This window comes from Phoca vitulina, unplaced genomic scaffold, assembly GCF_004348235.1.
Source record: "Phoca vitulina isolate PV1807 unplaced genomic scaffold, GSC_HSeal_1.0 scaffold58, whole genome shotgun sequence".
Lineage (NCBI taxonomy): Eukaryota > Metazoa > Chordata > Mammalia > Carnivora > Phocidae > Phoca > Phoca vitulina.
Window position 1 is genome coordinate 4189515 of NW_022589761.1, and position 14132 is coordinate 4203646.

At 53.2% G+C, this 14132-nt stretch overlaps 2 protein-coding genes across 2 annotated transcripts in view; one reads left to right on the forward strand and one right to left on the reverse strand.

Annotated features, from left to right (window-relative positions):
* CEBPG (CCAAT enhancer binding protein gamma) overlaps positions 1-7535 on the forward strand; it is a 12925-nt gene extending 5390 nt beyond the window's left edge. Inside the window, exon 2 of the mRNA XM_032390563.1 lies at positions 1705-7535. Within this exon, the coding sequence (XP_032246454.1) occupies positions 1801-2238 (438 nt within the window). The 5' untranslated portion in view covers positions 1705-1800 and the 3' untranslated portion in view covers positions 2239-7535. The remainder of the gene's footprint in view (positions 1-1704) is intronic.
* A 764-nt stretch (positions 7536-8299) lies between these two features.
* PEPD (peptidase D) overlaps positions 8300-14132 on the reverse strand; it is a 116970-nt gene continuing 111137 nt past the window's right edge. Inside the window, exons 13-15 of the mRNA XM_032390457.1 lie at positions 12694-12878; positions 9541-9732; positions 8300-8833 (exon numbers count right to left, since the gene is read on the reverse strand). Coding sequence (XP_032246348.1) covers positions 8696-8833; positions 9541-9732; positions 12694-12878 — 515 coding nt within the window. The 3' untranslated portion in view covers positions 8300-8695. The remainder of the gene's footprint in view (positions 8834-9540; positions 9733-12693; positions 12879-14132) is intronic.

Below are 14132 nucleotides of genomic sequence, written 5' to 3' on the forward strand. Positions count from 1 at the left end.
CCTCCAGTTCCATCCACGTCGTTGCAAATGGCAAGATCTTATTCCTTTTGATGGCTGCATAATATTCCATTGTATATATATACCACATCTTCTTTAGCCATTCATCTGTTGATGGACATCTTGGCTCTTTCCACAGTTTGGCTATTGTGGACATTGCTGCTATAAACATCGGGGTGCACGTAGCCTTTCGGGTCCCTACTTTTGTATCTTTGGGGTAAATACCCAGTAGTGCAATTGCTGGATCATATGGTAGCTCTATTTTCAACTTTTTGAGGAACCTCCATACTGTTTTCCAGAGTGGCTGCACCAGCTTGCATTCCCACCAACAGTGTAGGAGGGTTCAAAAGGTAAGATTTTTAAAAGCAGACCAATGGACAGTGTTTATACAAGAAACACCTCGCTAATGGTTTGGGTGAAGCTACTGGTGTTTACTGAGTTTTTCTTAAGAGCTGTGAGGTGTACTCATTTGAGGCATCATAATTCTGGCTCCAGGTTTTATCCACTGATGTAGGTTTAGCAGTTTTGTGAAAAGAGAACAGGATAGTCATAACACTGCTTTCTGAATTTCCAAGAGTGCTATGATTTCTTGGTGGACATGGCTCATTCGCTGAGTCAGTTTGTCTTGAAGTGGCCTCATGATCGGATAGGTATGCTTTTGACACATCTTGAGGCAGCCGTAGTGACCTAGTTGGATTGATAGTAATCCAAGTATGACTAGTTTCTGAAACTGTGGCTTCATTTCTACGGGCAGCAGTGCAAGAACACTCGAGAGTTGGCATTCCCTCTGAGCCGCATCTGCCTTGTCAAGTGGGTGCCGGCGCAGTCTTTCTGTCTAGCCTCAGCCCCATACTTGCTCTTCCTTGGGTGCATCATTAGGGCTTTTGTTTCTTTCCTTGTGGTTTCAGGTTGCCTGTGTTGAGATGTGTTTATAAATTATGTCAAGAAGGAAAAAAAAACCCCACTGTTAGAAGCAGCATGGTGGGATGGGGCAGCACACTGGAGGTCCCAGAGCTCCTAAATCTCTGATCCAAGAAGCTAACTTAGGAAATCTATGTAAAGTACTATCTGTGAGGTCATTAAAAACAAAACAAAAAAAAGCCCCCCCCCCCCCCCCCGCCAAAAAAGACTTTTCAGAATATTCCATAAAGATGTACTCTGGGAGAAAAGTCAAGTCCTTGGTGACTTAGGTCTCTGCATATTGGTGTAAGGAGCATGCAGTGATCCTGACGAGTCGTGGAGATCGGGCACTCTGCCGCAGGATTCTGTTTTGACGTGAGCCAACAATTGAAACTTTGTCCCCCTTGCTTTGCAGGTGTCTCTTCTATCATAATTGAACTCAGGTTTTGCATGTTTCACCCAAACAGCTCAAATTTTTTCTGGCAGATTGCCAAGTGCTATTATTTCCTCTCTGCTACCTAATTAGCGGTATTCTTTTGTTTTTCCTTCCATTTTTGATAACAATCACAGACGGGCAGTACCCTCAGGGATGCAGGTGGGCTGAATTTGGCCTTATGGTGCTCCTGTACTAACTTACCTTTCTAAATTAAATGATTTAGACTTCTGAAACATTGGAACAGTTGGCAGTTGCTGGAGACTTTTCTCAGCATAATCAATTAATGTCGGCCTGCTGTTAGGTACATGCAAGTTTAATCTCATTTGATCTTGTCATTTCAAACATTTTAATGCAATTTATTTTTTAACTAGGTACATGTGAAGATTTCTTGGCAGCTTAGTGTGGAAACCATTGATCACCTTGCCCTCATTTCTGCCTGTTCTGTGTCAGCAAGAGAGAGTGCCCAAATGAGCAAGATAGCCCAGCAGAACAGTACTCCGGGAATAAGTGTTATTCATACTCAGGCTCATGCCGGCGGCTTACAGCAGGTTCCTCAGCTGGTGCCTGCTGGCCCGGGGGGAGGAGGCAAAGCCGTGCCCCCAAGCAAGCAAAGCAAAAAGAGTTCGCCCATGGATCGCAACAGTGATGAGTATCGTCAGCGCAGAGAGAGGAACAACATGGCTGTGAAAAAGAGCCGGTTGAAAAGCAAGCAGAAAGCACAGGATACACTGCAGAGAGTGAATCAGCTCAAAGAAGAGAATGAACGTTTGGAAGCAAAAATTAAATTGCTGACTAAGGAATTAAGTGTATTGAAAGATTTGTTTCTTGAGCACGCACACAACCTTGCAGATAACGTGCAACCCACTAGCACTGAAAATACAACTTCTGATAATGCAGGACAGTAGACCTCACCCCTTCCAAACTTCACAACTTGTGGCTTGAACGTTAAAGGTGTGACTACCTACATCACTCATATCAATGGCGGAACATTGTCTTGTTCCATTATTCAAAGACCCACTGAAGGTTGTTTTCTAGGATCAGCACTGAAGAGTTGATTAGCTAAAAATGTTAGCCATGTAATTTGAATATCTAGTTTTAAATGATACGGATTTTTTTGTGGGGATAAAACCAATTTTTAAGGTATATGGTAAAAAAAAAAAAAAAAAAAAAAAAGCCCTGGACCTTGATATTCTTAATAAATCCTCACTTCCCAAGAAATGCTTCTTTTGTAGGTTGATCAAAGGAATGGGCAACTGGCAGGTCCTGCAGAAGGGTCTTGGTTTTATTGGAGATGATTAATTAGACTAAGAGAAGTTGAATGCCATCTGTGTTAATCTATTTGTGTTTTTTTCCTAAATTATGTATTAAAAATCCTTAGGGCTATAGAAATCAATCACTTTGTAATTTGGAGTGATTTTATGTATAACATAAACCTTGTTTTAGCCTAATTAGTACTGTTTTCCCCCAACAAGTATAAGTTTTTGAGTAGCGGTGCCAGGTTAAGTAAATTCCATTACGTTTTAAAGGCAGTATACAGCCAGTGGCTTAAAAATACTAATGATTAGGAGACAAATAGGTTTCTTAAAAATAAAAGTAAAGCATATTAGAATTATGCTTTCGGGATACCTTTGGGTTATTGGATTGGCATTATTTTGTTTTCTAACAACAAAAAACCCCCAGGAGTTTAGAGAAACTTGTATCTGTAAACTACAATTTTTGTTTCTGTAGATGCTGGTCAAGTTACGTAAATATTTTTTGTTTCTGTAGATGCTGGTCAAGTTAAGTAAATATTTTTAAAATACCATTTTGACAGCCAAGTTAGTAGACAAATGCCTTAACAGTTTACTGATTGGGATTTAGGTAGCTTCTCCTGTGTCCAAATATCTTCAATGGGGCCATGATTATTAAAGGCAAAAATTTCTTGTGAAGGATCATTTGGCATTTGATCTTAACCAAGTCATTATTAGAAAAATACGTCATCAACTCTATGCCGTCTCCCAAAATAATAGTCTAAGAAAACTTGAAAGCGTAAGGTTTAACCTTTAATTTATTTCACTTAAATACATCTTTTTATATTGTTTTTGTGACGTTTCTTTTTCTAGTTAGTGGGCTCTTCTAGACTTTTGTACCACTGCTTCTGTTTGTTCATCTGTATGCTTTTGTGTCCCATAAATTATTTTAGAAAGAAAATACTGATAAAACTCAGGATATTGACATTTTTGTTGAGACTAAAAAATGGCAGTCGCTAAAGTCGGGGATCGCTAGGGTCTGGTTTATATCAGTGTTTGTGGTTTTGATTGTCCTTGTTGATTTCTTTTTTTTTTTTTTTTAGCACAATCCTAGCTCAGATTTGTTGGCTTTTGTGTATTTCTGTGTGTGTGTGTGTGTGTGTGTGTGTGTGTGTGTGTGTCTAGGCTGGTGACAAGAGACTTAGTCACATCTGATTAAGAAGTTTGTGTTACCAGGTATCTTATTTGAACATGGTCACTTAAGTTTTTGGCCATATTGTTTCTTACTAGGACCTGGAACAGTGTAACCAGGATGTGACTCAAGTTGCACCCTTGGGTTGGTACAAAAATGTGGTCTGTGCTCTTCTGGGCAGGTGAAAATACCACCGTGACCTGCAACTCAGCAAAGCCATTATTAAGGCCATGGGCCTCTTCCACATGTGACTGGAACCCAGTGTTGTTCCATGAGAGCCACTGTCCCAGGAGGGTTAGCTCCCCGGAGAGCCAGGAGACAGGATCGAGGTTTCTCTTAGGGTCTGACACCGGTTTACTTTGGCTGCAGTATCAGTCTACTTCTAGGTTGATAGATGTTTTGACTGACTAGGAGGTAACCCGCAGAATCCTACTGAATCTTTAATAGCTGATTGATGTTATATAATTAACCTATTTAGAGGTACAGTTAGGTCACTTGAATCGTTAAGCGCCTATAAAGGTGTTACAGACATTGTAATCTCTTGTTTACTAAAAAAAAAAGTCTTTCAGAAATTGATGTCCCTATGGAATTTATGGTTACCAATTATATGAACTGACTTAACTGTCTTGGAGAAGAAGCTTTAGGGAAATCATCAGGGGTGTGCACTCGATACTTCAAATCCGAACATAAGATTGAAACTTGGAAAAATTGATTCAAGCTTTCCTGTTAACCTATGCAAACCAGAACTTTAGCACAAGCCATCATGTATGCGTAGAACAAAAATGTTAACCATTGTCTTGACTGTCTTACTGAAGTGTTTGGGAATGAAAGTTTGCAGTTTGATAGATTTATCAGTATCAAATTGAGGGAAACCAAGTATGGGGAATGGGTAAGTTTAGAGCTTTGGGAATTGTTAAGATGACTTTTGTAACTTCTGTTCTGTAGGTTACGTATGCACCGTTCGGGTTTGATCTGCCTTTGCCGGCAGGTCCAGTGGTTTAGGAAGTAGGCTTCAGTGTAAATGTCTAGCTGCATCTGAGTCATCCGAGATGGCTGCTTTGTGGATGGGGTTGGCAGCACGTGGGGAGATCAGAGCAGCTCTTCTACCGTCTGGCCCCTTGCGGTGACTAGAATGTGAGCTCAGATACTTTGGACATTCTTGCTAAGAGGTAGTAAGATAGTAATAAAATATGACCAGATGTTTGAAATTTAGGTCACAAGTGTGAAATCTGAAATTTACATAAAAAAGTAGTATGTGCAATTTAGTATTTGGTATTAAAAGAAATCAGCCTTTGGTGTTTCTCAGCCCCCATTAGAGGACTTGAAACATACCTGGACAACCCAGTTAGCACTCAGAGTGCTTTTTGATGCCTTAGAAATAGGAAGCAATTTTTTGTTTGACAAAAGCTAGGGAGGAGAAAGTCCATTCTAATAGCTGTTAGAGCTGCCTCTCAGGAAAAAGTCCTTACCTTGTTCTTTTTGTTCCTGGCTTTCCTCAGTTTGTGAGATTACTCTATTTTTTTAAATATAATTTTATTTCTTTCAATGAATTTGAAATAAAAAACTTTGGAATAATGACTGTATTTCCTTGTGGGTTTCTTTCTGTTCGTATCCCGAGGAAGTAGTCCAGATGTCCAAGAGCTCTGAAGAGCAGGCAGATGGTCGGCTGTCTTTCCTGCTGTCCCAGCCCAGGGCAGGGGTGAAGGTCGCTGAGGGTCGGGGGCGGGAGGTGCTTTTGTCCAAGTCTAGATTTCCCTGAATGGATGGGAATGTCATTTCCTCTGAATATAAAGGGCCTCTTCAGTGCTCTTCGTTGTCACGTGGTCTAACCCGGGAATGTGGACGAGGGTGGAGAAGGCAGCGGCAGGCTCGCCTGCTCAGGCGCCTCGTGTCTCAGTGTGTGGTTTCCAGTCACACGGTGGTGGTAGAGAGGAGTTCTTGAGGCTTTGAGGCCTCGGGAAGGTCGAAGTAAGGCCTTTCCCCTAGCAGCACAATTTATAGTGTGTACCTCCTCCTCATTGACGTGATGCTGTAGAGTGTCTCTGCAGATGAACGAGGCAATACTGAATCCATGCTGATTTGAGTGTTTCAAGGGAAGATGTCATTTAGAGACTCTTCTGTGATGCATCAGCTTTTTTCATGTCTTGGGACATAGGTTTCTACTTACTGCATCTTAATGACAGTCGTAGTACAGTAATTATTTCTGTGGGTAATGCATCCTATTTGGTTTTTACAAAGTAGTTGTAATTTGGGAGCCCATAAATAGTTTGTCTTGGGGAATTTTATATAGAGATGATTTGTGAAGGTGCCAGCTTTTTTTTCAATAAAAGCACCTTTGGACCTGCTCTGTCACTGCCTGGGAGCATCTAGAGTCCGTGTGCATTGTACGTGTACTCGAAGGAGATCGCCAATCCCGAACAGTCTCGTACTGCCACGCGCACTTCTCGCACAACTCTAGGCCTGGAAGCTACGCAGCGGTGCGCGCAGGGTCCGGGGTGCGGAACTGGGCTTGGAAGCGAACGGGCCTGTTGTACTTTTCGTGTCGCCCAAATGACTACATCTGGCCCGGGCCTTCCCGCTCCGCCGCCTTTCCCTTCTACCCCGTAAATGTGCTCCCCTCCCTCCCCCGCCGCACAGAACCATCGTCCTCTCTTGCCCGGACTTGGTCTCCTTGGACCACTGCCTGCTCTCCAGAACCTTCTGTCATTCCCCACTGCACCCAGAGGGAGACCCTGTCTCCTTGTGACGTGGCTCCCCTCATCTGCGGCCTTGCTTTCCCTCCGTCCTCTGTCCCCCGTTACTTGGCTTTGGCTGCAGGGCTTCTCCAGGCTCGTTTTACTCCAGGCCGCCTTTGAACAGTTCACGTCTGGGTGCCTCATCTTGTCTCGCTTTTCCCTTTCACTCCTTCCTGTCTCAGCGCCCTGGCTTTCTAAACAAGGTCAGCCGTTCCTTCACGGCACTTTCCGGTGAAGAGATCTGTGCTTGTTCAAGGCGAAGCCTCTCGGGATCCCCGGGGCTCGGAGAGCAGGGAGGGTGGTTTTCTACTACACCGGCACAGAGTGGCTGCTCAGTTATTTATTGAAGGAATACCCAGACCCTTCCAGGGTTTCAGAAAGGCTTTTTGAGTGCTGTTCCGCTTTCTGGAAGGGTCTCTAAGGAGTTTCTGAAGCTGTATGCATTTCTGCAGAGGTCTGGAGGCATGAGGACTTGGGTGCATCCTCTGGACCACGGGGTAGAGGGGGCTCTGCCGGCCACCCGAGCCCTGCACCGCCGGAGGGTGTCCTGACTCACCGCCCCGGGGTGAGACCAGTCAGACCTACGCTCCCAGTGCCCCCCTGTGATGAAGAACATGTAGTTAACGGGATTTCCCCTTATTCTTTTGACCTTCTTGCTTGGTAATCACAGAAAATGTACGTGAAACGGGCAGTTTTGGTATGAGGCGTCTGAAGGAAAGGAAGGAGAAAGATGTGACAACAGCCAGCTCTGTTTCTTAACACAAACGAAACTGTCCATTTAGAGCGCTAGCCTCACTGTAACCGGGCTTATCCGGGCGCGGGGGCAGCTGAAACCCCGGATGCCAGAACGGGTCCCCCGCAGGTGCAGCCGGGGCAGAGAAACATTGAACGGAGACTCCTGACACTCAAGTCCATCACTGCCAACCGCTCGAGGTCACAAATAACTTAAGGACTGCCTGAGCACCGGAGCAAACCTGAAAAAATGGGTGTGATCGATGTGAGGAGCAAACCAGGTAAGCTGTGATCTGGAACTGAGGTGGTCTCATTTTAATGTGGTCACTTTGCAAGCACTTTTGTGTTACTGCCGCAGGAAGAAATCGGTTTGGACTCAACGCTTCAGTGACTTCTCAAAATGTCTAGCTTGGGCTACAGAGTTTCCCACCCCATCGTGGTTTCATCTCTGGTGTCCCTTCACCTTGGCCCGGAAAGTCCTGGATGAGAGGGCTGTGGAGACACAGGCCCGGATCGGTTTCTCACCGAGCTCCCCCGCTCCCGGCGGGGGCAGGGCTGTGGGACGGGGGACCTGGGCCAGCAGAGGGGAGGACAGGCATTGCGCATTCGGCGGGGACCAGGCCCAGCTGGCCCCAGAACACTCCCTGCCTGCGTGGAGTTTGATCCGCGGGTTCACACTTAGGGAAGACAAATGGTCTCAGCAAACGGAAGCCACTAGAAGGCTCACCTCTACCACGGAGCTGCCCTAGGTGGCCGTGTCGCTCAGGCGGATGCCGGCTTTGCTATGAAAAGGGCATCGAGGACAAGGCATCCCTGCCAAGTCTCACATTTTATAGAACTGTGCCTTAAGTGCTGCATAAAAATTGTTCCCTTCAGAAATCTAGCTTTGAGGCAGTAGCCCCGCCCTCGAAAAGGCTTCTTCCTCTAGCGGTTCACCTTTTCATGTGCAAAGGCCCGTGTAGGGTGGCTCCGCGCCTGCGCCCCGGCTCCCGGCTCTGCCCCGGCAGCTGCTAGGTCCCTGCGTGCCAGGCTCCGCCGCCGAGCGAGAAAGAACAGAGAGGAAGCTGTGCACAAAGGACCATTTTGGGGAACTTTTTATTGCAAATTCGACTCTGCACATTGATTTTTGAGAGGAAACACTGGAAATGGATCTTCCCGGAGCAGAAGAATGCAAATGACAAGACACATTTTAGTTGCTATCAAGGAGAATTCTTTTCCATTAGCACTTTAAAAGCCACTGTCATTCAAGCAGAGTAAGAGCAGATTCAGGTGTGATCTTGCACAAGGTTAAGAAAGAGACGACCCCCCCCCCCCCCCCCGCCCCCGGAGGAAACCACAAGCTCAAACATGGATGCAGCCATGGGATTTCTGAGCACGCATCTCTCGCCGCTCGAGGGCCAGGCAGGAGGCTGCGCATCGTGAAGACAGGTGGCCAGGCTGGGTCCCTGGTCCCACTGGGCACTCCCAGCTGGCTCTACTTGGGGCCAGAGAAGGGAGTAAAGGCCTTGTCACTGCCTGCCATGCACGCTTCGATCTCCTCCACCGTGCGGGGCACACAGGTGAGCAGTTCCATGCCACTAGCAGTCACCACGACGTCTTCCTCGATCCGGACCTGTGTCACAATGACAGACACTCATGGGGGTGCCTGGGTGGCTCAGTGGGTGAGCATCCGACTCTTGGGTGTCGGCTCAAGTCATAATCTCACAGGTCCTGGGATTGAGCCCCGTGTCGGGCTCCATGCTCAATAGGGAGTCTGTTGAGATTCTCTCTCTCCCCCGTGCCCCTCCCCCTACTTGGGCGTGTGAGTGTGCACGTGCACACTCGCAAATAAATCTAAAAAAGAAAAACTCTGGGGAAAAAAAAAAATGACAGACACTATTTCTGAGTTGGCCTCACGCACCAGATTAGAGGCTCAGACCAGCCGCTGGGTTGGAGGAGCCCCTTCTAAGGAGCGGTCTGTCTTGCCCGTGATGGAAGGGGCTGGTCTCCAGGCCTCCGCGGGAGGCTGTTGAGACGAAGGCGCCTCCCATGGGGCCATCTGCTCCTGCCACCTGCCCACCCAGTCCTTGCCCCTTGCCCAGTGGACGGGGCCCCGGAGTGGGCAGGGGTTTTGTGGAATCTGTGTCTGTCTTGCTGAGGAGCGAGGCACCGGGCCGTGACAGACCATGAGAAGGCACATGCCGGGTCCTTCTCAAGGGAGGAAGTGAAGACCATCCCCACCCCCACTAGGGCTCCTGTCTTGAGACAAAGGGGTGGCGCGCTGCAGTGTGCGCGTGTGGGTGTCCATGGGGCCGGGATGCGGGGCCTGTGGGCACTCACCCCCCCGAATGCCCGGAAGCGCTGCAGGACCTCGCGGTTGAAGAAGCAGGCGCGGGCCGGGTCGGCCAGGGCCTCGTCCAGCAGGTGGTCGATGAAGTAAATGCCCGGCTCCACGGTGAGCACCATGCCCGGCTCCAGGTGCCGCGTGGTGCGCAGGCTCCGCAGGCCGGGCTCATCGATGCGTTCCACGCCCTGTGAGGAGAGGCAGGGCCCGGAGGACCCCAGCGCTGGCACGGATGGAGGGTCCCCGCCGCGGCGGCAGCCAGATGGCCCCCGAGGCCCACCTGCTGAGCCCTCCCTGCTCTCACTGGAGCTGCCACGGGCGCTTCGGATGAGACCCTCCACTCTCCGCGGACACCCCCAGACTTGGCCGGTTCCTGCCCCTCGTCAGCCCCCGCACTGCCTGCAGAGGCCCTGTGGACACCTATGTGCACGCCCCCGGGGCGAGCTGCCCGAGCCGGCCGCCCTCACCCAGGCCCTGTCCCCGCCAGAGAGGGCGGCAGAAGCCAAACTCGGGAAGCCAAAAAAGCTCTTAAGGCAGCTGCAGGGCTTCCCGCACTGCGTCGTGTCTTCCAGGCAGCTGGAGTGGGAACCGGCCCCAGAAGCACTGGGCCCCGCTCCCCCAGGCCAGGACCCAGGTTTTCCGCGGGGCCTTCCAGGAGGAGGGACAGGTGCTGTCCCCAGGACAGGCGTGACGCTGCTGTGCACACGCACGAACGCGCACGCGCGTGGAGCCTGGGGGCGTGGCCCCAGAGGAGCACACGTGGGGGGCTGGCCCCCGCCCTCGGAGAGCAGGCGACAGTGGCAGCGTGCTCCCTGCAGAGGCACCCTCTCCCCCGAATGCCCACCTGGCCTGGGCCCCTCGATTCACACGGCATCACCAACACCTGTCTCCCCGGGTCCCCGAGGCCGCCGTCCGGCCCCCGCCCCGGCCCGTGAGCACGGGTGGGCAGCGAGCAGGCTTTCGGGTCCGGTCTGAGCCTGCCCCGCCCCGCTCGCAGCTCTCGCCTGGAAGCCCAGCTGCTGGAGACGGAGCTGTCATTTCGGACTGTTTGGGGGCCAAGAACATCAGACTTCAATTAGTGGTTCATGTAAGGTAACCAGAAACAGGCTGGCTCGGCCTCCACGGCCGGGCACATCAGGGAAGCCTGTGACAGGGATTCCAGGAGGGTGGGGACAGCAGGGCACGCGGAGAAACTTGTGCACGGCCACCCTGACCTGGCGTGAGCCAGGCTGGGGTGGAGGGGAGGAGGGGACACCCAGGCACCGTGACCCCTGATGGCTCACGCTTTGGGCACAGATGCCCATCTAGAGAAGCTCCCGACCCTGTGCCACTTTCTGCCCGGAGGGGCTACGCAGGAGGGCCAGGGACGCACCCCCGTGCTCAGATGAGAGGTGCTTGTGGGGCCGGCCGTGGCCTTCTGCCATCTCAAGTCCGTGCCTGCCCTGGACACGCCCTCCCTGTCCCTCACCTACGTGCTACCCGCTAGGTGCCTGTCCCTTTCCCTCCACTCCAAGGTTGTCAAAGCCGGGGGCCCAGCAGAGGCAGCAAACTGGTATGGTCAGGTCTCCCCGTTCCCCCTCAGTCACTGTGGGCCCACGTCGGGCCACTCCATGGGCGCGCCCAGGGGAGGGTGGTCTGCTCAGGCTTGTATAGAGACAAGCCCTCCGGAAAATTTCAGGACCAATTGTGGGTGAGGGGAGAGCGGGAGGGGGCCCTGCCACGGCCCCCCGACCTTTATCCCTTCAGAGCATTAGCTCCCAGGAGTCTCCCACCGCGGGCATGGCCCGAGCAGGCCTGGCGAAGCATGGGGGCTGGGCAGTGGAGAGCAAGGCCCCCCCCCCCAAAGGGGAGAGGCCGAGCCCCCCCGGCCCCTCCAACCCTGAGACCTTCTGCCAGGGCAGCAGGCCGGACAGGACCTCCACTTTTACTGGGTTCTGAGCAGAGGAGACCCAGATGTGTCTGGAGGCCTGAAATAAAACAAATGACTTTTATAGGAAAAGCCATATTTTTTTCTACAATGTTTATCTGTCAAAAGAATAGACTCTGTGAGCACAAAGGGCTGCTTACTGGAAAAGATAAAACAGTTTGCTGCCAATTTTCTCTGGTGGAAAAAAAGCGCTCTGGCGACTAATGAATAACGAACCTCAGTTAACAATGTCTGGAAGGCCCTGCTCTTGGCTCACTGTACACAATGTGATGGATAGAAATTAGGAAATTAAAACTGATTTTGTTTCTCCAAATTTAACTGTTTACACTTGAGAAAAAAAAATAATTGAATAATAATGCTCCTCTTGAGCAATTTTTTCCCCCCAAAAATCATTCTTCGTGCTTTCAAAATACCCTGCAGCCAACAGGCCCAGCCTAGTCTTGGCTAACTGGCTGGTGGGCCCCAGGGCGTGCACCGATTGCATAAGCAGCCCCCTGCACCTTGGGCGCCAGGCCAGGCGGCAGGGCCGGGCTCACCCCCGCCCAGCCGGGGCCCGGAAAGGCTGCAGCCACCTGCCGGGCAGGGCCTCCCCAAGGCTGGCTGCAAGCGCCCGCTGGGTGGTCCTTTCAAGAATCAGTGGGTAGGAAGGGGAGGGAAAGCCTTGTCTGTAAATGCCCACAGAAGCCTCCCTCCCCTGCTAAGGGTGCCTGGAGGGCCTGCAGACGAGGCGGCCACGGGGGTGTGCTGGCCCGGGGGGCTGGGGCTGCTGCTGGGCCCGGGAGGGGCGCTGGGCTCTGCTAGTCCCAGGAAGACCCGGGTCAGCCACCTGATGGCAGTGCCTCACCGCCCCGGCTTGCACGAAGCCAGAGGCAGGAGGACACCATGGTGGCAGGGTCAGCCCGGTCACTACGACCCAGCTTTGGGGTTCCCACTGCTCTGTGGGAACTGCGTGCTGACCAGAGACCTACCACCCTGCAGGGCAGGGGCTCCCCCCAGTGCACAGCCCGGGGCCACCAGATGAGGCACACTCTAGGGAGCCCCCCACCCCGCCGGCCCCCACAGCGGCCCGGGGCCAGGATCAACCAATGGGTGCAGGGCGAGGAGGAGCAGGGGACCCTGTGGGACCCCATTCCTCCTCCTCTTGCTTGTCCTACTACAGCCCAGTTGGCTCCCAGAGCCCCGCCCCGGGGAGGGCCACTCACGCGGACGTGTCCACACTGACCTCGGGGTAGCCTCCCACGTCGTGCACATCGATGCCCAGGAAGTGGCCGAGCCCGTGAGGCATGAACACGGCTCCCAGGTGGGCCTGGGCCATGGCGTCAATGCTACCGCTCAGGATGCCGAGGCGGGTCAGCTCCTCCAGGTGGATGCGGTCGGCCAGGCGGTGCAGGTCAGGCCACCACACCCCTGCGGCTCCAGAGGAGGCTGCAATGAGCTGTGGGGACGGGCCATCTGGCCGGGGCTCCCCGAGGCAAGGTTTGGGGGGCCCACGAATCCCCTGCACGGGCTGAGGCGGGACGGCTGGAAGTGGGTGGCGAGGGGGCCGTGCCCGGGCCAGCTGTCCAGGCCGGGCTTTCCCCGCGTAAGTTGGGACCTCGAGACCTCTCCTCTCTCCCGATCGTGCCCTCTGGGGGAGGCTCCTGTGGCCCATGGCCAGGCGCCCAGCCTAGGGCTACTCCGCAGCCCACGCCACGTCTGCCCTCGGCCAGAGCAGGCTTCTGGGGCCAGGGGAGCCCGGGAAGACCCCTGAGCATCAGGAGGAGAAAAGCGTCTGTCCCCGGCAGATGGGGGGCGGCCTCAGAGAGCCCCAGACCAACGCTCGGAGCCTCAGGCTGTGGGGTGAGGGCATCCCTGCGCACCCCTAAGTGGGGCTGAATCACCCTTGGAGCCGCAGAGGGGAGCAAAGGTTTCCAGGGCGAAGGTGCAGCTGGCGCGGCCTCCCGGCCCGGCTGGCAGGGGTCTGCGGCCCCGCCCGCTCCGAGCAGGGGCGGACCATCTCCACAGCAGCCCAGACATCCAGGCCCCAGACTGCTGATCGAACTCATCCTTGCCCCGTGCTTCTGAGGCAAAGGTCACCGTGGGGAGCACGTCCCCAGGCACCGAGTTTCGGGGTGTGAGCAAGCTCCGGGGCTCCGCCCAGGGCTCTCAGGCAGCCACCCGCAAAGAGCCTCGGCCGGTGCCAGGGCACGCTGGCCCTGCCCACGGGGCTGGAGAGTCCCCACCGTCAGCCTCACTCCACAGCACCGGGCACTCAGCCTAAGCACCAGGCGAGGCTCAAAGCCGGTGGAGCTCCCTGGCCGGCCCCGCCCCACCGGGCTGAGTTTGGGGCAGGCCACGTGCTGGCTGCGGCCAGTGCGCCAGGCCGACAGGGCGGGGGCACGCACCCCTGTGCCGTGCTCCAGCCAGAGAGGGGGCCAGTGCCGGCCCTCGTGGCCCCCTCCACGTGGGGGGCAACCCTGGCTCCCAAGAGGCATCCCCACGATGCCCTGCCCTGCACACCCTGCATGACTGATGGCGGCTGCTGCAGAGGGGCACCCCGGCACCCCGCACCATCGGGGGCCTGCGCGGGCCCCGTGCTGGCAAGGGCTGGGCCGTCAGGGCTGGGCTCGGGGCTCTGAACCTCTTTGGCTGGCAGGGGGCAGCCCAAGGGCTCCATGCAGG